Genomic DNA, 26,269 nt, shown 5'->3' on the forward strand with positions numbered 1-26,269 from the left:
ATTCTGATGGGGACTGCAGCACTTGGGGAAAACCAGTTTTAACCCCTACTTTATGGTGTTTTCCCAACCTGAAACAGCCCTGGGGAGCTGCCGTTCGCCCACTTGGAGAAACATACCTGTAGCTATCTGTACATACAAGTTTCCCCAACAGGCAGTCAGCAATTCCTTGTTGCCCTTTCCAGTTAGGAAAACAGTGCAGGAAAACAGCTTAAGCAGTGGCCTCGGCCTGAATTGGGCCTGGACATCCCTGGGAATTATGTGGCCAGTAGGGAACTCCCAGAACACATCTGTCGAAAGTCCACGTGTAAATCAGCCCTCTAAGTATCACTTTGGGATTGGGGGAGAGGGGTTCCAGGGCTCAGGGAGCGCTTTCCAGGCAGATCTCAGTCCCTGCAGTTCTGACAGGAAAAAAAGGAATCCCACCTCTGCACCCATTGGCTGCTCCACGTGGCTGGGGTAACCAGGAGGAGGCAATCCCCCCCCCCGGCAGTTTCCCTAACAACAGAGAATCATGAGCTCAAAAAGGCCACGTGCCATGATGGAAGCACTCGTTTGTGGGGGGAAGGGGGCTTCACCACTAGGTGGCGCAAACAAGCCTCAGAGGCAACTGTCTGCCACCCACCAGCCTGGCGGAATGAACGGCCCAAAGCATAGGTCCAGATTTATGGAGAGCATTTTGCACTCTGCTTGCGAAATATTTAGGCTGGAAGGTTATTCTGGAGGGACTCGATGACAACAAAGCTCTCTGCATAGAGATATTTTGTTTTTGCCATTAAAAAACATTGGGGGGGGGGGAGGTGCCATGATTCCAAACGGTTGCAAGATCTGGGTATAGATGTACTTCTCCCTGCAGCACATCACTTAAAATGCTTACTTGAAGCGCCCAGAGTTGCTTGTTCTGCAGGCTCTCTTCTGTTGCATAACTCGCTTGGGGCAATTGCAGTGTCTCTACTGCATACCTTGACTGTGGCGGGGGGGGGGGACTGCAGATGGTCCAACTCACAGCAGGAAGGAGAGCCTAGACTACAGAGTGATCCCTTCCACCCTCTGATTCTAAGCCAAACAGAGGCACCAGGCAGCTGCTTTCCTTATCCTGATGCCAGCCATAGCGCAGCCTGTGTGTGTGCGTGTGCCCACCAGAATTCTCTTGTCTCAGCACAGTCTCGGGCTGATGTTTCAGATAAGAGAAGAATCCTTCTGCATTGCTAAGCGAGCCTGGGAACAAGCGGGCACAAGTGGCGTGGAATTTGTAAGCACAGCATTTCCCCTGCAACAGATGTCCAAAGGGATGCTCCCCCAGGCTGGCCGGCACAGTGGCTTCTCCATCTCCCGGGGGCTCTGGCCTTGAAGACGGGGTGGCGTGGGCCCTGCCGAAGGAGACCCCACACTGAGGGAAAGGCACAGAAAGCGGCTCCACAAGGTTGTGGTTCAGCAGGTGCTTCCGTCCTATCAATTGGCCAGGACACCTTTGCTTGTATTCTAAAAGGGGCTGCATTCTCTGGTACTCCGTGTGTGTGTGGGGGGGGGGAGGGGGCAGGTGTGGAGAGTTGCTAGAGCTAAATAAAGCCATGAATGGCATGGAGAGAGAAGACAGCGAGAGATGACTCCCACGCTCTGGAAAGACATAGTACTCATGCAATGGTTGGAGCAAAACTTTTTTGCAGCAGGATCAACAAAGAACAGGCATGAGGGAGGGAGGGGGAGCACTTCTTTTTTGGGTGGTGCCTGATTAAGTCATGGAGGCAGTGCTAGTCATTAGCATGGCTGCCTTCTCAAAATTAGATACGCTGATAAGGATAAGGCTGCCATTGAGCATGATAGCTAAGAATGAAACTTCCATGTTCAGTGGCAGTATACCTCTGAGTACCAGATACTGGGGACAAACAACAGGGAAACGGCAGACACCATGTGTAAGCCTTCTTGGAGCAGTTGGCTGGCCACAGCTGAAATGGTAGCACTGGCCCAATTGGACTTTTACAGAACATCTGCCTTATTTAAAGAGTACAAAAGGGCAAGAGTCCAGTAGCACCTTAAAGACTAACAAAAATATTTTCTGGTAGGGTATGAGCTTTCGTGAGCCACAGCTCACTTCTTCAGATACAGTTAGAATGTGAATCCATCTGTCTTTAAGTAGAGGAGAGTGAATTCAGACAAACATTAGTATGTAAATGTTAACAGTATGTAAATGTGAATAGCAGGCGTGATGGGATTAGGTGTGGTAATTATTTAAAGAGCACTGTGATGTTTCAGGCGGAGGAATTCTATCTGATTCCCATGAAAGCCTCCTTAGGTGGGGAAAACTGTATGTCTTAATTAACCCTATACAGTTCTTTAAAAAATATCTCACAAACTCACAAGTGTGGTGTAGTGGTTAAAGTGTTTGATCAGAAAGGCTCAGGTTCAAAAAAACCCTTTGCTGTGGAAGCTCGCTCAGCCTAACCAACCTCACAAGGTTGTTTTGAGGATAAAATGAAGGTGTGGAGAATGATGTTGTAAGTTGCTCAGGAGACCAAGAGAACCAGGGAAAAGATACTAACGCATAACAGAAGGAACACAATTACCTGACGATTTGAATGCAGTCAGTTGCACAGCCTGAAAGAAGGAAAGTCAACAACAACAACAGTGTATTTATTAGTAAAAGTTTGCAAATCCAGAGAGCCCCCAACAGGCCTCCCCTGCAGCCTACAGTTAGTCATAAGGCTGGTTGATGCCTATAGCGAGGTTCTCTTCTACCGGTAAGAAAGACTCTGTCCATGTGTAGCAACCTCTTAAGATCACCTATCAAATTTGCTAAAATAAGTTCAGTCTTTAGGCAGCTCCCCACCCCCCGCCTTCCAAGGTCACTGTAAGAACTCAGTAACGCTAGAGATGCACATTACTGTTGGTTTTAATATTTTCAATTCAGTGGAAAGTTGCGTTTCTTGCTTTGTCCCAGACACCTTTTGTACAACATCAGACCTCGACAGCATGACCTACCTGTGACCTAACTGAACCTGCTGCAGCTCAGCACCTCCATGGTGAGACTGAAAAAACTGAAGCTGTGGGATAGCCATGGGATAGCCTTCCTATCCCACGAAATGGTTATGTGTTATGCCTTTAATTCCTCCCCAATCCACACTATGGAAGAATCAGCATGCCCCAGAGGTTACTTCTACTGTTTTAAACACAACGGCCTGAACAGAGACCTGGTTGCCTCGCTCTACATTTTTTGGTGTGTGCTACCAACAAGGCTGCTAAGATTGATTAACAATTCCATGTCAATTTCACTCTACTTCTGCAAAAGTGAAAAATTGTATGAAACTGACAAATAATTTGTGTCGCTCTTCCTACACACCAAGGAAATAATTGGAAACTTTAGGCAGCCCCAGACTTTGCCGTAGCCCATGGCTCCTCACAGTGTATTTTCTCCCCAAAATACATTTTATGACCAACCTAACTTCTGAGAATTTTGCAGAAACCACACCCATTTTTCGGGTTCTCTGCAGCAAGTTGGAGGGCTGAAAACAGGCTTTGCTTTCAAGAAGGAGGTTCAGGGTTTGAGACAACCTTTTTTAAAAAGAGCTCTCTCAGACACAGGTCAGAAAGTGTAGTCGTTTTTCTGTGGTTATGCTAATTCTTATCAGGGTGACCCATGTGGCAACCGAGACCACAGAAAAGACATGATTAATCTTCACTGGACAAAATCACTGGCCGAAAACTTGCAATTCCAAAATTCAGAAACGGATTCCAGAAGGCATCTGGAGATGGTCTTTGTGCCAGTTTCCAGCCTTTAGGTAACAAAGGTAGCCTGGAAAGCGTGTGGGTGATGCTTGGCAAAAATGAAAGCCGGAGTGGGGTGAGGGTAGCTGTTTCCATTGGCTCGAAGGGGAGGGCTCCCGTGCCCCCCCGGGCATCTTCTTGCCTCTGCCTGTGATTTGAAAATACAGCCTAAGTACATAAGCAAGTAACCATGCTGGATTGGTATCGTCTGAAGTCCAGAATTTGGGCTGCACCGGGTTGATTAATTTTAGTGCCCTTTCAACACAGCCCAGCTGGTATCGTGCCACTTTGACCCACTGTCAAAGAAGAGAAGCTGCCCCAACTCAGAGTGCAGCTGATTCTATCTTTGCCTCTTAAGACCAGCAGAGGGAAACATCGTGGCCTTGGCATTTCAGAAATCCACCCCAACGTTAACTGCACTGGAAAACTTAATCTCTTTAGCCTGCACCTGAGATTGGGTGCCCAGTAGCCTAGCAATGACATGGATCCAACAGCTGGGCTCAGAGTGCGAATGACTGGCCATCCTGGGCTCTCCTTACCTGGAGGGGTCTGTCTGGCTGCTGCAGCTAAGTCTACTAAAAAAAGAGCCCCACATTGCTATGGGCACATTCCCAGGTCCCCTCTGGGGGTCAAAGTGCTGTTTGGCTGTGAGGCAACCGGTGTCCTTGGATGTCAAGCAGAAGGAACAAGGCATTATCCTTTTCAGCACCAGGGACATACACATGGCAGAAACGCAATCAGATTTTTAAAAATATTCCCTACTCCACAGAACGCTTCGTTCAGACTGCCTGTCTCGGAGTCTGCTGCTAACTGCCGTGCTAGGGGAAACAATGAGTGAGCTGCTCTCCTTGGATGGAGTCACACCCAGCTATAGAAAGAAATGCCAGCCCTTCAACAACACGCTTGCTTTGGGGATGGCTCAGTAGCCGTGACCTTTGCTGCTTTTAGCTGGCTTGTTGTCTTAGTTCTTCAGGCTCTTTGGAAGAATGCCTGATTTGCATTTGTTTGGTTCCCCCCCCCCTTACATTCAAATGTCTGAGAAGCCACTGGTATAAAACTCAGGATGCCAAGCAGAGGGGGCCTGGTGGCCAAGGGAGGAAGGGACAGGTTGTTTCTTCCTACAGGGTGAGCACAGACAGGGTGCCGAATTGGGGAGTTCAAGGATCACAAGAACTTGTCTTAAAGCGGGGGAGTCCATAAAGGGCTAGAGTTAGCGCCAGTGAGCACAAAACTGAAAAACTACATGCAAACATATCCCGGATCAGTAGTGAATTTTGAGTTCCAGCCTCCTGCTTTGAGCCAGTAGGTGGCACTGACCTTCTCAGCTACCCCAGGAAGGAATTAGCTACATACCGGTCTCTCTGCTGACATAACTGAGGAAATCCCCATTGGGAGTTTGGCACTCAAGTTCCCTGAATTAAGAAGAAATGAGTATCAGTTGGGATGTGAAACACGAGCTAAGACACACTTATTGCTCAAAAAGGCATCCAGCCCTGAGAGCAGAGCAAAGGCGATCTCCATACCTTTGTTGCCGATGTTCTTGTGGCTGATGTCCACTGACGGGGCTTTCTCTACAGTGGGAACGGTGGTACTCTCTGGTGTGGAAGGGCGGAACTTGCCCATCTCCCAGGATGTGTTTCTTGGACTTGACAGATAATTGATGGGGTGGGAGCAGTTCTGAAAAGACAAGGCAGTTGAACAGCACCCAAGCACCCATAGAGCCTAACCTGAACCTGGGAAACCATCCGCATCAATCAACCAGCTTGATCTTGCTTTGTGCCCCCCCATTCCAATGACAGCACTTTCTAATTTGGGCTTTTGCACAATATCTTTGTGCTTTTGGCACCTTCCAGGTTTTTGCCAGCTCTGCTGCAGCTCCCAGCTGCTTTGGCATGATCGTTCTGGGAAGATCATACCCAAAGCAGGTTTGTGGAAGGTGTGGATAGGAAGATGCAGATTTCTGAATCTCCCTGCCCACATTCAGTGTTGTTTCTCCTCATGCCATCCGCACCCCACTCCCCAGCCCGACTGCCAATGGACTATTTGCAGGTTTTAAAAAAAACTGTTGTAAATATATCGTTTTTCCTACTGGCAATTTAAAACACCACTGCAAAAAGCCCAACTTACATGTGACCACTCTACAATTCTCGACTATGTAGCAACACTATCAGTTTACCTCTTTTGTGGGATTATTACACAATCTACACTTGAAGATGAGTCAGGACACAGAGTTTCTAGGACTGCACCATTTCTAAGAGCAGGCGACAGGTTGTATGTTTGAATGCTTCCTCTGGCACAACACAGTCTTTGCAGACAACCAGTGTGTCAGGAATAAACTTAAGCTGGAACTCAAGTTCCAGCATGGTGTAGTGGTTAACAGCGGTGGTTTGGAACAGTGGACTCTGATCTGGAAAACCGGGTTTGATTCCCCAGTCCTCCACATGAGTGGCGGAGGCTAATCTGGTAAATTGGATTTGTTCCCCCACTCCTACACATGAAGCCAGCTGGGTGACCTTGGGCTAGTCACACTCTCTTGGCCCCACCTACCTCACAGGGTGTCTATTGTGAGGAGGGGAAGGGAAGGTGATTGTAAGCTGGTTTGATTCTCCCTTAAGTGGCAGAGAAAGGTGGCATATAAAAACCAACTCTTCTTCTTCTTCTACCTCCTGTGTAGAAGGCTAGATAGATTTGAACCGACTGTGGTATCAGATTGCACCTCTAGCCTTCTGGGAAGAAGGGAAGGCAACGATTGTGACCATTATGGTGTGGTCTATTACCAAGGCAGCAGAAAGGGCTTCTTGCTCCTTAAGTGGTAGAGAAAGTCGGCATATAAAAACTCTTCTTCTTCTCAACATGATACACATTGTCCTTGGGCAGCAAGATTTTAATATTGGGGCTATCCAGAAGACTGACTGTCCACACCAAGATATTATGGCCCTGCAGGAATTATACCCCAATGACCTCTCTGTACATACAGCTCATCCCTGTGGGTGAGGCGTTGCTCACCATTGGGTTGAGACCTATCAAGAGCGCTCGCACAAATGTGGCTTCCCCAACTCATCCCTTTTTGTTCGACTGTTCGAAAACAGAAATCCACAGGTTCCCAGATAGATCAGCGGCACAGCGGTTACAGTGTTGGACTAGAATCTGGGAGACCCAGGTTTGAATCCCTACTCTGCCACTGAAGCTTGCTGGGTGACCCTGGGCTAGGCACACAATTTCCGCCTAACCTACCTCACAGAGCTGTTGAGGGGATTAAATGGTGGTGAGGACAACAACGTAAGCAGCTTTGGGTCCCCCATTAAGGTAAACAAATCAAGTAAGTCAAAAAATAAATTAGAAAAGAACCAGAAGGCCCGAGTCAGCCACATGCTAAGGAACAACAAGAAAATGATCAGATCATTTGAATGACAAATGAAATTTATTTTATAGGTATATAGATGCTTAAGGCTAAGAGAAATACATTAAGAACCCTTGCAACACTGAATATATTTATTAAGTGTCTTAAAATGGAGAACAAAAGGGGGAGAAGTTAAAGAACTTGTTAAGAAATCAAAGTTGGTAATCATAGTATGTAATCTGTTAAATTTATTGATAACTTAGTAGCAATGTCAATTCTATAACCCATACTTAGATATAATTACAGCTGTGCTTATGTTGTAAACTTCTATTTTTACTGCAGACGGATTTACCTTATACTTATCCCATTGTTCTCTCCCTTCTTTTTTCTTTTGTATCCCATTAAAACAAAATTAAAAGGAAAAAAATGTGATCAGATCAGCAGTTTGGGCCATGGATTTGAGGGATAAGAGGCAAGCTGGGAAGCAATATGTTCCCTCGTCGTGGTTGTCAAAATTTAAATTGCTGTTATATATTTGAGCTTTTAACTCCTGTTGTTTTCAATCTGTCTAAATAGTTAAATATTTCAATTTGCATTGTTTCTTATAAATATAAAAATGTAAATAAATAAAATATAAATATAAACAAATAAGCTACTTCGAATGCTAGGAAATGGAGGTATAAATACTTTAGCTATATTGGCACCCACCGTGAATGAGAGAGCTTTCTTCTTCTCCTTCATCCGCTGGATGGCATTTCGCACCTACAAGTTGAGCACAGACAAGAAAGCAGCATGCCCTTCACCTCCCTTCAGCACCCCCAAGAAAAAATGGAAGCGGGGAAAACATGACAGCGCTTGGTCATGCCCACCAATCTGGTTTTGCCATGACCAGAGGATTTCTTTGGCTGTCACTGCATGAAGTGGATTGTTTGACAGGGATGGACTCTGCCAACTTGCTTGAAACATGACACTCACTGAGCCCATCATGTGCTGGACCCATTCAGACAACCGATTTGCACAGAATTCCCACCACCCATTGATTACAGAAGGAATCAGGAGGAAAGGTATGTTGGAAGTGAAGGACTTTGCGCTGTCTCTTAACCTCAGACTCCAGAGGGGGACAAGACTAGAGAGTCAGAGAGATAGAGGGGACAAGACACTGGGGCATCCTTTCTCTACTGCTCTGACCTATCCCTTTGATATGTAGATTGCTACTTTTAGGGAAACTTCCTTCCTTCCTGTTTCTTCCCCACCTCCTCACACACACTGGCACTCTTCTCCATCTTGCCACCATGAGGGAAGGACGCATGTCCTGGATCTCCCTCCATCCTAGTTAGTTAAAATAGATAGGCAACTATACTTTACTCTATCCTATCCAGAAATGGATTTCCAACAATAAATGAAGTATAATAGTTAAATAGACAAAAGGCTTCTAGCAATTTTGTTCCTGGCACACACAGAGGTTTGGATGGGCTTCTCTGCGCACAACAGCCTTTGTGCACTCTGCAAATTTAACAGGGATTTGGGCATAACAAAGCCCTCACAATCCAACAAGGTAGAAGTCACCAAGCTTGACTTTTGCTGAGTTCTAGGGGAAGAGCCGTGTTAGCTATATAGATTCTGCTCTCAAAACGCCCAGCTCCTGTCCTGTCTTATAGTGTGAGTATGGATGTATAGATATATGCCTGCCTATTTTGCACCTCTTATTCTATTTCTGCTTATCCTCAGGAGGGGAGAAATGTTGGAGCTGCAATGCAGAGTACTGAAGCCTCTTCCCCAAACTGTGGGGACTTTGGCGCTGAGCCCCTTCTGAGTGCTCAGTGCTGCCCACATGTTCCCAGACTTGGTTCCAAAGCCCTGAGGACCAGAATCATAGGTTTTGATAACATCAGAACTGTAATTCCCTGCTGCTAATCCTAACCTCGCACAGTGTGCCAAACGAGCACAAGATATCTGTAGCTCCAGCCAGAGACCCCAATCTTACCTCACTGTTGTAGATTGCATAGACCAGGAATATGTAGAGACCCTGCAAAGGAACAAATATATATATATATAACCAAAACAAACAAATGTATGTGTGTGTTTGTATATATATGCAAATAAACAAATCTAGAATTTAAAAAATCAGCCTGTCCAGAACTGTTGCTTTTTCAACATGCAAGGCTACAGGATATACGGGGAGCCAAACTTCCATGCTGTTACGCAGTTATCATTTCAGAAGGAAAATTCTTTTCCCGAGTGGTCTCTTTTAGGATTGGTGAACACTTCAACAGACTGGTCAAACATCCATTGAATGCAGCCAAACGTTCCATAAAGCCAAGAATGTCACTGTATGGGTGCAGAACCAAAAGCCACTTTTTTTCCATAAGTGGCGGAGATGCCATGTTTGCAGGTCATGATCCTACTCAGCGTGGTGGAAGCCAGCGTGGTGTAGTGGTTAGGAACGGTGGATTTGTTTCCCCATTCCCACACAAATGAAGCCAGCCTTGGGCAAGTCACTCTCTCTCAGCCTCACCTACCTCATAGGGTGTCTGTTGTGAGGAGGGGAAGGGAAGGTGATTGTAAGCCGGTTTTATTCTCTCTTAAGTGGCAGAGAAAGTTGGCATATAAAAGCCAACTCTTCTTCTACCTCCTGTGTAGAAGGCTAGATAGATTTGAACTGACTGTGGTATCAGACTGCACCTCTAGCCTTCTGGGAAGAAGGGAAGGCAACGATTGTGTCCATTATGGTGTGGTCTATTACCAAGGGCAGCAGAGAGGGCTTCTTGCTCCCCTGGCTCAGTAGCAGTCTGGGACAAACCTAGCAGCATAGCAATGCTCCTCCTACTGGCCACCTGCTATAACTGCAGCCTGTCCAAACTGGAAGAACTGGCTTCGCACAAGCTGCTTTTAAAAATTGTTGTTGTTTTGTACTCATTTTTTAAAATCTGTAACTGCAGGCTAACCCTAGCGTTCCAGAATCAAAGCCAAAGAGATGAACTCTTCAGTGATTCATTCACATTTAGAAAAACCTGACTTAATATGGTTAGAAATATGTTGATTTTTTTTAAAAGTCCACGTCGTTTCACAATATCTGTGAATCAATTTGTTTCTTTATAATGAGCATACATTACAAAGCTGTTGATTATTAAAGGGTTTTTTTGGTCATTGTTCCAGTAAAGTTAGTGCTTTGGAAAACACGAGGCCAATATCTGACCTGTCAATTCCCAATTGACAGATTATTTAATTGCTCTGGTACCTCAGATCTATCATAAGGGGGCAAGGAAGGTTACCCCCTCCAAATGGCCCTAAATCTGCACATACAAACTTCAGTCACCATGTGAAAGGGTGAAAAATGTTTGTTTTCTGACCAAGGCTGGAACAGACGTGCTTTTTTAAAAAAAGAGTTTGGTCAGGGTTCACTGGATTCAACTCGGTTTCCCTGCTACCACGTAGCAGCTGTGGGAAATGGCTTTTTACAAATAAAGGAGAGCCTGTTTGGGCTCAAAACATTGCTCTGGGGTGGGGGAGAAGGGCTCCTGCCTCCCCCGAGCCATTTCCCTGCTACAAGACAGAACAAGGGGAAGTTATTTCACCATATTTTCTGCTCCATATGGAGTATCTTGTGCATATGGAGCAGCAAAAATAGGAGGAAACTGCCCCCAGGGCTGTTTCAGCATCAGAGAATGGATGGGGGGGGGGGAGCCCGTCTCCCGGTGGAGGCGTTTCAAGCCCATTTGGGCTATGGTTTATTTTTGAAAAGCCATCCCCCCACCCCAGCTGTTGTGTGGCTGTAGGGAGCAGTGAATTGGGACCAGGTACTCTTTAAAAATAAGAATGTCTAGTTTGGTCCCCCAAGGCTTCACCAGAAAGGTTCACGTGACTTTGTTTTCAGAGATATCCTCATCTAGACTTGAACCTGTGAGATGCCCCCAGGCCAGCCATCTTGAAAATGTAGGAAGCAAAGAAGGAAGTTTAGGTCAGTGCAGATCAGACAGAAATCTTCAATCCTCCAGACTTGTCTATTTGCCACCAAGTTCAGAAGAGCCGAAAACTGGGTCCTGGAACATTATTGGACTATAAAGGCTGCCATCTAGGGGGCTAAATCTGGCAAAGCTGCCCTGGGTTTGATTACAAGGCTAAAAGGAAGGTTGTTTTCTAGTGACAATTTTCTCCCTTGACAAAACTTGGCCAGATCTGAAGAGCAAGAGAAGGGGAAGTTGCGCGGTCAAAAGCACAGCCTTGGCCTGCCCTGGAAAGCTCCTGGCAGGACAGAGGTAGCAACAGTCCGTGGCACCGTGCCAGGCTTCAGTGGCCACTCTGCTGGCCACTCCCACAAAAACTCTCAGTGGCCACTCCCACAAACGGGCCAACTGAACCCAAGGCAGGCCCTCCTTAGGCAAACCTGCAATGCGTAAAACCAGACTGTTTTGTGTTACAATAGCAAGAGAAGGATCATGCCTTCTCTGTTGCAAACCAGCCACCATCTCCAGCTGGAAAGGAGATTTGCAACAGTTATCTTCTGTGTCCTGCAGGACAGCTGACTAAAAAAAAAAACACCTTTATGAGTAACTTGCACACACAAAAATCATTGCAGTGGTGGGATTTGAATAGAAGCCATTGCCATGAGTGCCTGGAAAACTTCTGGTCTAATCCAGCACAGTGCCCAACACAAGAAACAAAGTCTAAAGTCTGCTTAGCACAAGCTCTTTGTGCATATGTCCAACACAGGTTGAATTTATGCTCAAAGATTTGCCATCTTTGTGAGCCCCAAACCTCCTTGCTCCAGAGTATGTAAATTGGCATGCAAAGCAGGTTTGCAGAACTCACAATGAATTCTAATACAAACAAATAAATCTCCCTTGAAGGAAAGTCCAGAGAGGCACCCACATGGCAGCTAAAACATTCTGATTCCTCTCCACCTTCTGGCTCTTATTTGGCTCTCTGCATTGTAGAGAGTCTTTTCAACGTAATCTCCATTGGCAAATGGGAGGAGATAAACCAAGAGGACAATTTGCAGGATCTGAATGCAGGCCCATGTGGGAGGCTTTGCAATTTGTGGGGCCAGTGGACACTAAAGTCTTGTTTAAAGAAAAAGAAAGCAGCAGAAGAGAGACAGGAGGGTTGGAATTTCATCTGTCAAGGATGAACAGGGGCCTTTCAAACTACACTTGACCTGCATACATTACAAGGCCCCAAACTGAGCAATGTCTCCCCAATCCAAGTCACTGAGCTACTGTGCTGAAATGTGTTTTCTAGCCTAGCAGTCTTGCTGTGGGAACATCACCAAAGAGGGCAAGTGGGGTCCCCTGGCCTGCAACGTCTGGCCCAGTGGGTCATGTATCTTTCAGGAACCACGATTCTTCAGTGTGGTCCAGTACAGAGAAACTGTGAGAAGCCACCTATAAGAGAATGCAATACCCTTTCCTATGGAAAGGTGACTCAAAGTAATGCATTATCACATTCCTAAATTAGGAATGTGATAATGCATTACTTGAAAACTCCAGCTGTCTTCTTGCAACACTGTCACTTAAAAGATTGTCCCTCGTAATCCCAGAAGATGATTATGATAAAATCCCTGCAGAATTTACTTGCAGGATCAGTCACAATTACATGGAGTGAGAGTGCGTGTATAAGGGCATAAGAGCCAGCGTGGTGGTTAAGGTGTCAGACTAGGACCTGGGAAAACCAGGTTTGCACCATGGAAGCTTGCTGTGTGACCTTGGGCCAGTCATACACACTCAGCCCTGACCCTGGCTAATATTTAGATGGGAGACCTCTAAAGGAATACCAGGGTGATGGGGAGGCAGGCAATGGCAAGCCACCTCCAAAGGTCTCTTGCCTTGAAAACCCTATGGGGTTGCCATAAGTGCCATAAGTCAGCTGTGACTTGAAAACAAAAATAAACATGCAAGGGATAGGACAGTGCTTCCAGATCCACATACAAAAGCCCTTCTGGATCAGACTGAAAGTCTATCTAGTCCACCATCCTGTTTCCAACAGGGACCATCCCAGATGACTCCAGGAAGCCCCCAAGAAGGCTTAGCAAGGCCTTTTTAACAACCTGTGCTCCTTCCTCCAGCATTCTGAACATAGGAGACTCCATTTAGCCATCATGCTTATGGCAGTGAATCCCCATAAATTCGACAAGTGAGGTATGGAACAGGAATTATTTTATCAGCCCTGAATCCACTGCTCTTGCATTGCACAGAGAGAAAATTCTCTCTTCTTAGAATCCTCACTTGAGACACAAAAGTGAACCCCAGGAATTGATAACAGAATGCCTACAGACTCAGGCCTCTACAGGAATTGTCTAGCATGCCCTTAAGCCCCCTGCCCTCCTCTTTGCTGGGGAGGGGCCTTAGATCTCGCCTCTCACAATCAGATTGCCCATCACTAAATCATGGTCCAGGAACAGCTGCTCCAAATTTACACCCTTGTAGTGTGTTTCTTCTTTGCTCTGGGAGGGATTCACTTCCTGAAGGTTTTTTTTTTTTTGGTTTTTTTTTTTTTTGCTATCGCAAAGCTTTGCACTCTAATTGTGGCCAACTATGAAACAAACCTGACTCCTACGCATCCCGGGGAGAGGGCTGTACACTCCAGTGTTGACATCACACCGTGCAGATGGGGAGGGTCATTAGAACAACCCCTTCTGTGTTTCCTCCTGTCGGTAAGCTGGCATTCATGTGTGCGCACCTGGGCCTTATTATGGAACAGACAGAACTAACTGGGGGTGGGGGGTGTTGCTTCTTTTGGCAATATGTATGCATTAGTTTCTTCCCTTGGTTTTCTTTCCCTTTCTTTTCTTGGAGTATCACTGGATGAAGGGTGCAGCCCCGATTGCATTCTCTGATGCCAATGCTCCTTCATACTCTATTGAAGACAACTTATTTATTCCTAGAGTATTTCTGTTATGAAGACAACAGGCTAAGAGCTGATTTTCAGTTTGAAGGGGAGAAGTCGGATGGATGTGCAGATTAAGATAAGAACACTTGGTCTCACTTGCTCAAGTGCAAAGTAAACCAGGGGCAAAAGGGGTTATTGCAGGATGCCCCAAGCTGAGCTAAGCAGAGGAGGAATGGCCACTGAACAAAGGTGGATGGTGCATGGAAAGGGCATCTCCACAGATGGACATTGTCAGTGTCTGCTTTGCTGGACTGTGCTGGATGTTGCAAGGGGCAATTCTGCACTGAAAAAATCTCTTGAACCATTTGCAAAAAGAGAGTTGCTGCAGCTCAAAGCAATTTTTTGAGGAGGAAACTCCCTCCCCTGTCCTCCTTTCCAACCCACAGATTTAAGGAATGGCGGTAGTGAGGAAAAGACACTCTGCATGTGCTCAGAGGAAAACAAATCTTGGCTTCTTTAAGGTCGAATCTGCAGCACTGAAAACCGGTTCTGGGGATCCATCCTGTTTAGGAAAACCTCAAATGATACCAGGAGGAAACTTCCTCCTTAGAATGCAGCCCTGTTTTGGAGCAAGACTCACCTGGAGGGAATTCAGCACAATGAAGATGTAGGCCCAGGTGATGCTGAGGTGTACCAGGACACCGCACACCCAGGTGAGACCAAGGACAGGCAGCAGCACCAGGACAGGCTTGGCGGTTGCCCTGGCAAAGGGCAGGAGGAAGGGGGAGAGAAACATACCATTAACTTGACTGCATCCAAAACCAAAATGTGGGGAAGGGGGTTGCATTCGCACCCCCAAAGACATATTCTACAGCTGAAAATCAAATTTATGCAGGTCAAAGATGTCTTTTTAAGAATGAGCAGTCTCCAAAGTACAACTCAGATACATCTTTTGGTTTGTTTTGTGCCTGCTGCTCCAAGGCTGATATATGAGGGCTTGGTTTTATCCCAGATATGGGACGCGGAGACACTTTTTCTTATTTTACCCAGGTTGGGGGGAGCATTCCCCCAAGCTAGTATGCCCCGTGTTGGTCTTGATCTAGGAAAGTACAACTGATGGGGCAAACCTGGACACTTCAACAAGGAAGAGAAGCCAAAACAGAAGCTCCTCTGCATGCTGATAGCACCAGTGTCGGCCATACCAGCCACCATCTTCCCTTCCTAGCCAACCCTGCCTTCTGTTTACAAACAGGGGTGAGCTCAAGAGGAAGCCTGTGACATCACCAGGCAGGGGGACATACCGCCTCCCCCCCTCCTCTGTGGGGCTGTGACCATCAGATGTCATCCTGCCCTCCAATGCCAGGCTACGTCTGCAAATTTAGTAGCATTTATTTATGCAACTGCAGGAACAGTGTGTCTCTGGTGGTTGCGGAGCGGCGCCGTCTTAACAGCAACAAGAGATTTTTGTTCCGGCGGCTTTATCAGAGTTTAGGGAAAGGTCCTGCAAGACTGGGTGATATGGAGGTGACTGAACACAGGAAAGGCTTCTGAAGAGAGATGGAGGTGCAAGCCAGGACCAGCCTTACCAGCGAGGGACATGGAGCCGTTGTTCGGGGTGGCAGGATCCTGGATATTTGCCTATGTGCATCAGGCAGAACTGCACACAGGAGGCAAGGGGTTATTTTGACTTTGCCTTTTTCAAGATATACATGAGCCCCATGGTGCAGAGTGGTAAAGCTGCAGTACTGCAGTCCAAGCTCTGCTCACGACCTGAGTTTGATCCTGACGGAAGTCGGTTTCAGGTAGCCAGCTCAAGGTTGACTCAGCCTTCCATCCTTCCGAGGTCGGTGAAATGAGGACCCAGCTTGCTGGGGGTAAAGGGAAGATGACTGGGGAAGGCACTGGCAAACCACCCCGTAAAACAAAGTCTGCCTAGTAAACAAATTAGTTGTTGCAGGTCCTTTATTAGGAAGTGGCATTCATGACGTCTCACAATAAGTAATAAATATACACAGGAAGACCCTGTACAATGGTTATAGTACACCAGCATAAATCTGTGCATTGTTTGCACTTGGATTACTGCCTGCAAATTGTTCACCTCTATCATTTCCCTTTCTGTAAAGCATCTCCAAGAAACCCTTTAGTATCTTTGCCTGCTATTTCTTCCACTTACTAGTTATTTTAGCATCCCACTTACTCCTCCAATCTACCTTAACATTTCCTTTTCTTTCTTAAAGAGCCGCAATTGGTTTTGTATTGACCACTTTTAGCTCAAGAGCTAGAGTTTGCAGACCTCTGAACTCTTGTTCCATGTCAAGAAATCTCACTTTTTATAAAAAAGCCTATTACTAGGCATGTTGGTCCCTGAATTGGACCCATGGCATGAGGGGAGGGTGGTCTTCAGCCTGCCCCTGCACCATTTTCCTGATCTAAAATGGTTCCAGGGTTTCTATTTGCCCTGTTGTCAAAAACCTGTTAACCAGTTGGGTTGTCCGACTCACCAGATCTGGATGCCGATCTGCTTCTCCAGGCTGCTGTTGGGTGTCAGCATTCTTGAGCGCCGCCGTGCACTGGAGACTGTCACCATCACCACACGGAAAAGCACAAAGGTGTTCACCTGCAAGGGATGGAGGCCAGCAGTAAAGGAGGGCTCTTTCTGGCAGCACAGCTCTAGATCTGGCTCTACAACACCCAGGATCCTCCTCTACAGGGAATATGCAATCACCACTACCACACGGGGGAGCCCCATGGCGCAGAGTGATAAGCTGCAGTACTGCAGTCCAAGCTCTGCTCACGACCTGAGTTCAATCCCGACAGATGTCGGTTTCAGGTAGGCGGCTCAAGGTTGACTCAGCCTTCCATCCTCCCGAGGTCGGTGAAATGAGTACCCAGCTTGCTGGGAGTATAGGGAAGATGACTGGGGAAGGCACTGGCAAACCACCCCATAAAACAAAGTCTGACTAGGAAACGTCGGGATGTGACGTCACCCCATGGGTCAAGAATGACCCAGTGCTTGCACAGGGGACCTTTACCTTTACTACCACAACATTGAACATTGATATGGCATTCTAAGTGCTTTGCTAAATCTGGTGGCTCCTCCCTGGTGGAATGACCAGAATGAAAAGGTCAGGAAGGCTCCAACGCTTTTATCATTCCACAAAATGCATAAAACCAAATTGTTCAGGAGGACTTTATGTTAATAAAAGTAATAAAAATATTGTAGTTTTAATGTCTGGAAAAATTAGGCCGTTTCTTTTTTCCCTTTTGCATGGTTTATTAGATGTTTTTTTAACCAACATCAGAAGGATGGAAGGCCGAGTTAACCTTGAACTGGCTACCTGAAAGGAGTATATAGCCAGTGCAAGGTTGACTCAGTCTTCCATCCTTCCAACGTCAGTAAAATGAGTACCCAGCTTGCTGGGGGTAAAGCACAGATGACTGGGGAAGGCAACGGCAAACCACCCCGTAAACACAGTCTGCCTAGTAAATGTGGCATGTCAGTAACGTGTCAGTAATGACCCAGTGCTTGCACAAGGGACTACTTTACCTTTTTTAAAAGTTCATTGTTCTCTAATTTTGTAATCCAATTTTATTGCACTGTTTGTTACAGGTACTATGTACATGTGTTAAGTGCTGTCAAGTCATACACGTGTTAAGTGCTGTCAAGATATATGTAATCTGTTATATTATTAATTATAGCAAAGACACATGGAGAGCACCTCTCTACCACCACAAAGTAGTCAAAAGCATTTTCACATATCTGAAATTAGTATGGCATGAGACAAAACCTTCAGGCAAATCTATGCCTTCACCCCTTTACATTTCATACTGGAAGCAAGACCAAAAACGTGGCCTCCCCAGTGCTCACCTCTTTCTAGGGTCTCCCCTCCACCATCTCAAATACTAAATATCAAAATATCTTTAGCACAGGATCCACAAGTCATGCTTTGCAAACAAGCTCTGATTCTTACCGTCAGAACAAAGAGGACCGGCCCAACAAAGGCCCAGATGATGTCTGTTTGCACATTCAGCCAACAGTGGTTGTCTGCCACATACTTGTTGAATGATGTTGCCAAAGTCACCCCAACAATAACAACAGGAAGCCCTGAAAATGCAGGTGGGAAAGACAAATGCAGAGTCATGTGTGTTTCTGCAGATAGTCCAACACATGGCTTGGGGGGCTCCTGAGCTGTTGGTTGCAGGGTCCTGTGAGCTACAGAAAGAAGACTGTAGCCTTAAAAGGCCTATGAACAGACTTCACCTTTCTTTGCCAGGTTGGAGGGCATCTGTTATTGGTCAAATATAACAACGACCAACAAGCCAGAGGTACTTCACTATTATTTCTTGGTCTGCCTTTCTCAGTCTCCCATCAAGCTTTGCCCATTCCTTGACCTCAGTTGCCACACACAAAGTTGCCTAACCCCTGAATGGTCTTGGTAGCAGATCTTCTTCTTGCTACCACCAACTTGCTAGGCACCAGAACCCCTCCCCCAGTGAAGTGGGAGGCAGAAATCTACCCATCAACATGACTTCTAACCAGATACAATGTACAATTGGAATGTTTTTCAGGAGTGGACAAACCACAATCCCAGCACAGGTTACAGCATTTGAAAGGTCAGCATACCAAAATGACCCCTCATGTTAGCTTTGAATGCTGCATCCCCTTTCAAAATCACTACAAAACTCAGCTCTTTGCTCCACAAAAACCTCTTGCCACTGACAGAACCCTTGCAAAGGTTGTGTTTACGTGTCGTACTTTGATACTGTTCATACAAATTTTTTATGAACAGACACAAACTGCCCACCATAAGGACATAAGAAAGGGCATGCTGGATCAGACCAAGGTCCATCAAGTCCAGCAGTCTGTTCACACAGTGGCCAGCCAGGTGTCTCTAGGAAGCCCACAGACAAGACGACTGCAGCAGCATTGTCCTGCCTGTGCTCCAAAGCACATATAATAGGCATGCTCATCTGATCCTGGAAAGAATATGTATGCATCATGACTAGTATCCATTTTTACTAGTAGCCATGAATAGCCCTCTCCTCCATGAACATGTCCACTCCCCTCTTAAAGCCTTCCAAGTTGTAAGCCATCACCACATCATAGGAACATAAGAAAGGCCCTGCTGGATCAGACCAAGGCCCATCAAGTCCAGCAGTCTGTTCACACAGTGGCCAACCGGGTGCCTCTAGGAAGCCACAAACAAGACGACTGCAGCAGCACCATCCTGCCTGTGCTCCACCGCACCCAAAATAATAGGCATGCTCCTCTGATACTAGAGAGAACAGGTATGCAGCATGACTAGTATCCATTCTAATTAATAGCCATGAATACCCCTCTCCTCCATGAATATGTCCACTCCCCTCTTAAAGCCCTCCAAGCTGACAGCCATCACCACATCCTGGGGCAGGGAGTTCCACAATTTAACTATGCGTTGTGTGAAAAAATACTTCCTTTTATCTGTTTTGAATCTCTCACCCTCCAGCTTTAGCAGATGACCCCGTGTTCTAGTATTATGGGAGAGGGAGAAAAATTTCTCCCTGTCCACTCTCTCCAAACCTGGCATAATTTCATAGACCTCTATCATGTCTCCCCTTAGCCGCCTTCTTTCCTGGGGCAGGGAGTTCCACAATTTAACTATGGAGGAATGATGTGGTGAAATGGCATCAAGACAGCCCAGATTTCTCCTTGCAAGTGGCACAGGAGTAGTGAATGTTACTTCACAGTCACATGACTGAACAATTCAAGAACAGGGCCAAGGATCCTGTACTCTCATCATCTATTGCTTCAACCCACTCATCTTCCAAGGAGCTCACAGCACTGTACATATTTCTCCTCTTCCCAACTTCATTTTCACAACAGTCCTGTAAGGTAGGTTAAGCTGAAACAGTCATTGGCCCAAGGTGACCCAGTGCGCTGCAAGGCTGAAAAGGGATGGGTCTCCCTTGTCTAACTCCTCTTACCAGGGGAGCTTGCTAAGTCCTCTAGCAACAATGCAGAAGTTACAGCAGGAGGAGGGTTCATTAAGCTAGATCATGAATTCCCCAGGAGCACGGACAGGGAGAAGAAAGCCAGGAAAGACATCAGCCTCCCCCGCCCATTCTCCCCCTGCTTCACTTGAACACAGGACACAGACCCCAACCAGTCACGTAATAGAACCGCATCCGCCGATCCTCGCTCATGTTTACGGCAACCACTTTGCTCCAGAGGAGAAGCCCTTCCACCAGCATCCAGGCAAAGGCAGCCATGAAGAAGAGATGGAGGAAGGCCGTGACAGCAAAGCACACTCCCTGGGAAGGGGGCAAAAGAGAAGGTTCAGGCAATGTGCAGAGGGTCGTCTGGTAAAGAGCTGGACTGGAATAGTCAGACTGCTCACCCGCCTCTGGCCTTCGGCTGCCTCTGAGAGGAAGGGGGCGAGCAGGACAGCATTTTGGGGGCCCTTGTCATGCACAGACAGGTCATGCGGTCTATTTTCACATCTTGTTTGGGCTGCGGCTGGGTGATGTGAGGAGGGCCCAGAAGGAACGGCCGGAGCCCTGCTGTTCCCGCCCCTTCCTACCTGGTTGGTTTTGGCCAGTTCACTGAACATCAGCAAGGCTTCTGCAGCTGCCAAAGCAAAGATCAGGTTTTTGTGCACAGTGGTCCGCTCGCTCTTGGGAACGCTGCAGGAAGGAAGGGATGCAAGAGCCAGTGGTGGCAATGCTTCTCTAGAGCCAAGCACTGTTGTGTGCATCTGCTTGCATCCAAGGAAGGAGGAGGCTGGGGGAGGGGGTCGTGCAGATAGGCTGCGAGAGCACAGGGGACAGAACCTTGCAGAGAAATTAGCCTCTGCCTCTGAGAACCCTCCCTCTGTCCAGCACACATTTCTCAGGAACTGGAAGTACCCTGCAGTGGCAACGTAAAAGTCCTCCTCTTGGCTCTATTGGGGCCTCGGCCATTGCTCAACAAGCCCCACAAGTACTGATTTCACTTCTCTTTGCTATTTGCTGAACAGGTGCCTCCCTGCAGCACATGTGATCCTTTACCTGTAGCAGACACTGGCCTGGGTTATACAGGTAGATCAACGGGATTCTCGTAAAAGGACTCAGACAGAACTCTAGCAGGAAGGCCCGGGAGATGGTGGCTCTTGGCCTTTGCCCCCAGGCACTGGCTCTGGATTTCTATAGCTGAAGGGCAATTATGAATGAGGGGATGGAACAAATTGTGAGGGAAGAGGATTGCACAACCCAGCAACTCCCACAGCTCTGCTGCTATTGCCAGCTATCTTCTGCTGCCTCCAGTAAATAACTCGGAATTCATCCAGAGACATTGGTCTTTTATGCATGGCTCACGTTCGCCCCACGACTGACTCAGTTGTTCCTTGGAGTTATGCATGAGTTTTCCGTCCCGCAGATATGACCTCATGCCCAGCCCTTACAAATTCCATTTTGGGAAATTGTTTTTAAAACGGCACTTGGGCTTCCGCCGGGGGGAGGGGAGAGAGGGGAACTGGACGTGTTTCTCACAATAAGCACTACAGCCAATAACAAAGCAGTGTTTTCAAGGGGTGGGGACTCAGACGCTTCCGGATTTGAGATGGTGATTTTGTTGGTTTATAGCATTTTTTAGAATTCGCAAAAGAAAAGTGTTGGTCGAGCGAGCATTGAACCCCAGGTACAACTCCCATGCATAAAAGACCTAAGACGTCAATGAGCACAACAGTCAGAGGAATTGTGGAAGGGTTTGCTGGATCCTCAGATTATTAGCTGTAGAAACCGTCGGAATGTGACGTCACCCCATGGGTCAGGAATGACCCGGTGCTTGAACAGGGGACTACCTTTACCTTTACCAACCTGGTACACATGTGGAAGCAGTCAGGTCCTTTGGCATAATTGCCCCACATCTGCAAGCTGATCTGGAACCTTGGCCCCTAATACAAATCTTCCCACCCTCCAGCCTTACCCGACAGCCAGGAAGAGAATGAAGGTGACAATCAGGGCACAGAATGAAACACCGCAGCCAACGAACGTCAGGGTCTTCAAGGTTGATTCCTCTTCTGCACTCCTCTACCCCGGCACAGAAAAACAAGCTACTTAAGCCGGTCTGCCCTTAGTGGACCCTGCCCTCCTCCCCCACCACTGGGCATTTACCATGTTTCTTACCTGCACCTCGTAGACCTGCAGCAGCACTGCAAAGTTGGTGGTGTGGTTGCAGGAGCAGGTGGTAAATTCCATGTGGGAGGTGATGACCGAGCAGCCTGCGGAGGACCAGCCTCCACCAGCCTCAGGACTGGTACGAGAGAGAGAAAGAAAACCCTGGTTGTACACACTTAAATCTTTACCTTGAGCTGTACCTACCAAAAGGCAGAAAAGTGGAAAGCACTATAGCAATTAACTGGAGGGACTCGAGAACTCCATTGCACCCAAAAGGCTAATAATAACTAGTCTTCTCTTGGCCAAATGAGTGTCCAAGCACACCAAAGAAAAGAATAACAGGGGTGGATTCTCGTGGTCCCACGCCTCCCTTGCCACAAAGCTGCATCTGCCACAGCTCTGTTCCCCCTCAACATAGCTGCTCATGGATGTATCCAGATGTCTGGATCATTAGAACTCAGAATACATGGGGTTAGTCTGGTGAAATCTTAATCGACTGAGGGAGAACATAGGTCTGTTATAGCTGTGTACTGAAGTTAAGAGGGAAAAAGTGGTTTGGAGTTCTCTAGCAGACAGAGAAAACAAGAGAGGAATCAGAGCACGTTTCCAATGCTTCCTCTACAACAGAGTGGCTCACAATCCAGCAAGCAACAATCACCCTGAAGGCCCTTTGGAGTAACCTTATGATAGAATGAGGTCTTGCATTCCCAGTGTGGTGTAGACAGCCAGTGGGGTGTACTGGTTAGAATGCTGGACTAGGATCTAGGAGACCTGGGTTCAAATAGCCACTCAATCTCGGAAACTCTCTGGGTGAGCTTGACCCAGTCACTCTTAACCTAGCTTACCTCACAGGGTTGTTGTGAGAATAAAATGAAGCAGAGGAGAATCATGTAAGCCACTTTGGATACTTACTAGAGAGATAAGCAAGGTATGCATATCCTTTCCTTTTATTTCAGGCTCATCTGACCAGAAGTCTTGAGCACAACGTGCATGGGATAAAATACTTTTAACATTATAAATTATTAAAATGTACAACAGAAGTGACTTTAAATTCTTAAAATGCTTGAAAGACATTAAAATAACAATAACCAAAAATTGAGTTACTTTACAAGCATAACAGTAACTACAATAATAATAATATCGCTAGTCAACAATAAGAGCCCTGTGGCACAGAGTGGTAAGCTGCAGTACTGCAGTCCAAGCTCTGCTCACGACCTGAGTTCGATCCCGACGAAAGTCAGTTTCAGGTAGCCGGCTCAAGGTTGACTCAGCCTTCCATCCTTCCAAGCTCGGTAAAATGAGTACCCAGCTTGCTGGGGGTAAAGGGAAGATGACTGGGGAAGGCACTGGCAAACCACCCCATAAACATAGTCTGCCTCGTAAACGTCGGGATGTGACGTCACCCCATGGTTCAGGAATGACCTGGTGCTTGCACAGGGAACCTTTACCTTTACCTTAGTTAATAATAGTTTGACCTTGTTGTGCCTTTAAGGAAACTAGTGTTACCAGATATTTCACGACACATTTGGTTATTTTTGGGTCAACATCACCCAACAGAAATGGGACCACCCAAGAGTCAGAAGTAAGATGATGTCTTGATAAAATGGGCGACATCCAGGTGGCCCTGGGTATCACCCATAGATCACAGAATAACAGGAGGTGATCTATTGTCTCAATTGCTCCTGATGTACAGACACATCGCCTATCTGAAAATGGGGTTTTATCAAACTGACCGCTCAATTCAGCTGTGGGAAGGAGGTACGCATATCTAAATTAATTAATTAAAATAAAATAAAATCAGGAAACTTCCTGTGCCTGAGCTGCATACAGGGTAACATCCAATCTAAATTCTAACAGCCAAACCAAACATCTCTTTGCTCTCTACTCTGCGATAGCGGAGTCTGGTTTCTGAGAAGTCACCAACGTACTGCCTGCCCGACATCTTTACACTTACTCCTGCAGCCACTAAGACCGATCCCAAATCTACTGACAGGGTCCCCGGCCCACTCCTCCATACTCCAGTGACTGTGTAGCACAATCATTTAATCTCCTGCTTTTGTGACCCACCATGCAGAACTCCAGTTGCCTTCTGCAGGCTTAGAATTCTGGACCTGCAAAAGATACTAGTTTGGGAAAGCAGGTTGGTGCCTAGAGGCAAATCTCTGTCAGGGTCCGAAAATCCCCATCATGTTGCTCCTCAACGACACCACAGACAGGAAAACAACATCTTGGTGCCAGCTGATATTTACGATGGACTGAGCATCTGCATTCCTCATGGGTCATAATTCTCCCAGTGCCTCTTCCCTTTCCCAGCTAGGAGGCATAATTAAGGGGGGTCTTCAGCAAAGGTCACTTGCTTTGCAAATAACTTTGCCAAAGGAAACCTCCCCAGCAGGGCAGGCTCCTTCTTGCAATTTGGTTTGTAAGAACAGACACATAACAGTCAGTAAATCTCAGACAGGAGAGTGATTGACTGACTCTTGGAGGCCTTATGACTTTGTCTGCACCAATACTGGAGGAAAAGATGTCAGCTCCCCTCTCCCATCCCCAGCAAGTTGCACACGGCCCCTTCCTAGCGGGGATAGGAGCCGTCCTCCCTCACGAAACTGCCTACCTTCTGCTGAAGTTCCAGAAGGCACACACTGGCTCCAGCAGCTGCTCAGGCAGACCCTGGAAAGAGTGTCAAAGAAATAGTCTCGCTCAGAAGGAGCCCTAAGCAGGCCCTCTGATTCGACTCCAGAAAGAATCCGCTCCAAATCTGCAAGGGATGATGCTAATTTTTGGGGAACATTGAAGATCACACCTTGACCTCCCACATAAAAACCGCATTCATTGGGTTTTTCTAAATAGAGGAGAATCTTGTTAGCGTCTCTCTTGCTGGCATAAGAGAAGAATCATAGAATCATAGAGTTGGAAGGGACCACCAGGGTCATCTAGTCCAACCCCCTGCACAATGCAGGAAATTCACAACTACCTCCCCCACCCCACATCTAGTGACCAGAAGATGGCCAAGATGCCCTCCCTCTCATCATCTGCCTAAGGTCACAGAATCGGCATTGCTGACAGATGGCCATCTAACCTCTTAGGGTGTAGCTGCAGGTCAGTTCTGTGTAGACTCTCATGCACACAGTGAAGCTGGTCAGGGGCATTGTGTTGTGGTCTTCAAGACTATATGTGCAGTGTTTGATGCCGCCAGGAAAACGAATGCCTTCCCTTCCAACATACAACTTGCACCTACTGAATAATTCTTAGGAAAAAAATCCTGTGAAAGAGGTCTTAGAAAAAAACACATTTTGGGTACTCCCGATATCAGCTTTCCTCAATGATGAGTGGCTACTGCAATTGAGAGTCAGCATGGTGGAGTGACGGGCAAGGATCTGGGAGACCCAGGTTTGAATCCCAACTACCACAGAAGATTACTGGGTGACCTTGGGCAAGCCACTTCTATGCAGCCTAATCTACCCCGCAGGGTTGCTGTATGAATAAATCAATGAGGGGAGAACAATGTTTGTAAGCCACTTTAACACCCCATCGGGGAGAAAACCAGGGTATAAATAAAAAAGAAGTGCGTGGCACACTGACCCACCGAGCACTGCAGCAATTGCCATGCTGACCACTGCTAGATTCAAACATACCAGCAGGGGTGAACAAGAACCATCACACAAACCCAGACATGGTAGCTTCAGACCACAACAGTTTCAAGTACAACTTTGATGTTGCATTTCCTCTAGTGGCTATCACTGCTGGACCAGCTGACCCTAACCCTCCTCTCCCACACACGTCTTTTTTTTTTTCATGAAAGGTCGTGCTTCTTGAAAGAGGTGACCAGTCAGGCAGAAGCTGGCCAGGAGTACCAGAGGGTGAGAGATTCAAAACAGATAAAAGGAAGTATTTCTTCACACAACACATTCTTAAATTGTGGAACTCCCTGCCCCAGGATGTAGTGACGGTTGCCAACTTGGAAGGCTTTAAGAGGGGAGTGGACATGTTCATAGAGGATAGGGCTAGCCATGGCTACTAGTAAAAATGGATACTAGTCATGCCACATACCTATTCTCTCCAGGAGGTGCACACCTATTATCTTAGGTGCTGTGGAACAGAGGCAGGATGGTGCTGCTGCAGGCGTCTTGTTTGTGGGCTTCCCAGAGGCACCTGGTTGGCCACTGTGTGAACAGACTGCTGGACTTGATGGGCCTTGGTCTGATCCAGGAT

At 46.9% G+C, this 26,269-nt stretch overlaps 1 protein-coding gene across 1 annotated transcript in view; it reads right to left on the reverse strand.

Annotated features, from left to right (window-relative positions):
• The window catches only part of ADGRD2 (adhesion G protein-coupled receptor D2), a 53,062-nt gene that overhangs the window by 4,772 nt on the left and 22,021 nt on the right, over positions 1-26,269 (reverse strand). The window contains exons 14-26 of the mRNA XM_056860108.1: positions 24,672-24,727; positions 22,067-22,193; positions 21,867-21,970; positions 20,485-20,587; positions 20,062-20,215; positions 17,896-18,029; positions 16,426-16,541; positions 14,565-14,685; positions 9,084-9,125; positions 7,808-7,861; positions 5,283-5,436; positions 5,113-5,171; positions 2,562-2,592 (exon numbers count right to left, since the gene is read on the reverse strand). Of these exons, the coding sequence (XP_056716086.1) occupies positions 2,562-2,592; positions 5,113-5,171; positions 5,283-5,436; positions 7,808-7,861; positions 9,084-9,125; positions 14,565-14,685; positions 16,426-16,541; positions 17,896-18,029; positions 20,062-20,215; positions 20,485-20,587; positions 21,867-21,970; positions 22,067-22,193; positions 24,672-24,727 (1,255 nt within the window). The remainder of the gene's footprint in view (positions 1-2,561; positions 2,593-5,112; positions 5,172-5,282; positions 5,437-7,807; positions 7,862-9,083; positions 9,126-14,564; positions 14,686-16,425; positions 16,542-17,895; positions 18,030-20,061; positions 20,216-20,484; positions 20,588-21,866; positions 21,971-22,066; positions 22,194-24,671; positions 24,728-26,269) is intronic.

The sequence above is a fragment of the Euleptes europaea genome, chromosome 14 (assembly GCF_029931775.1).
Source record: "Euleptes europaea isolate rEulEur1 chromosome 14, rEulEur1.hap1, whole genome shotgun sequence".
In the NCBI taxonomy this organism is placed as follows: Eukaryota; Metazoa; Chordata; class Lepidosauria; order Squamata; family Sphaerodactylidae; genus Euleptes; species Euleptes europaea.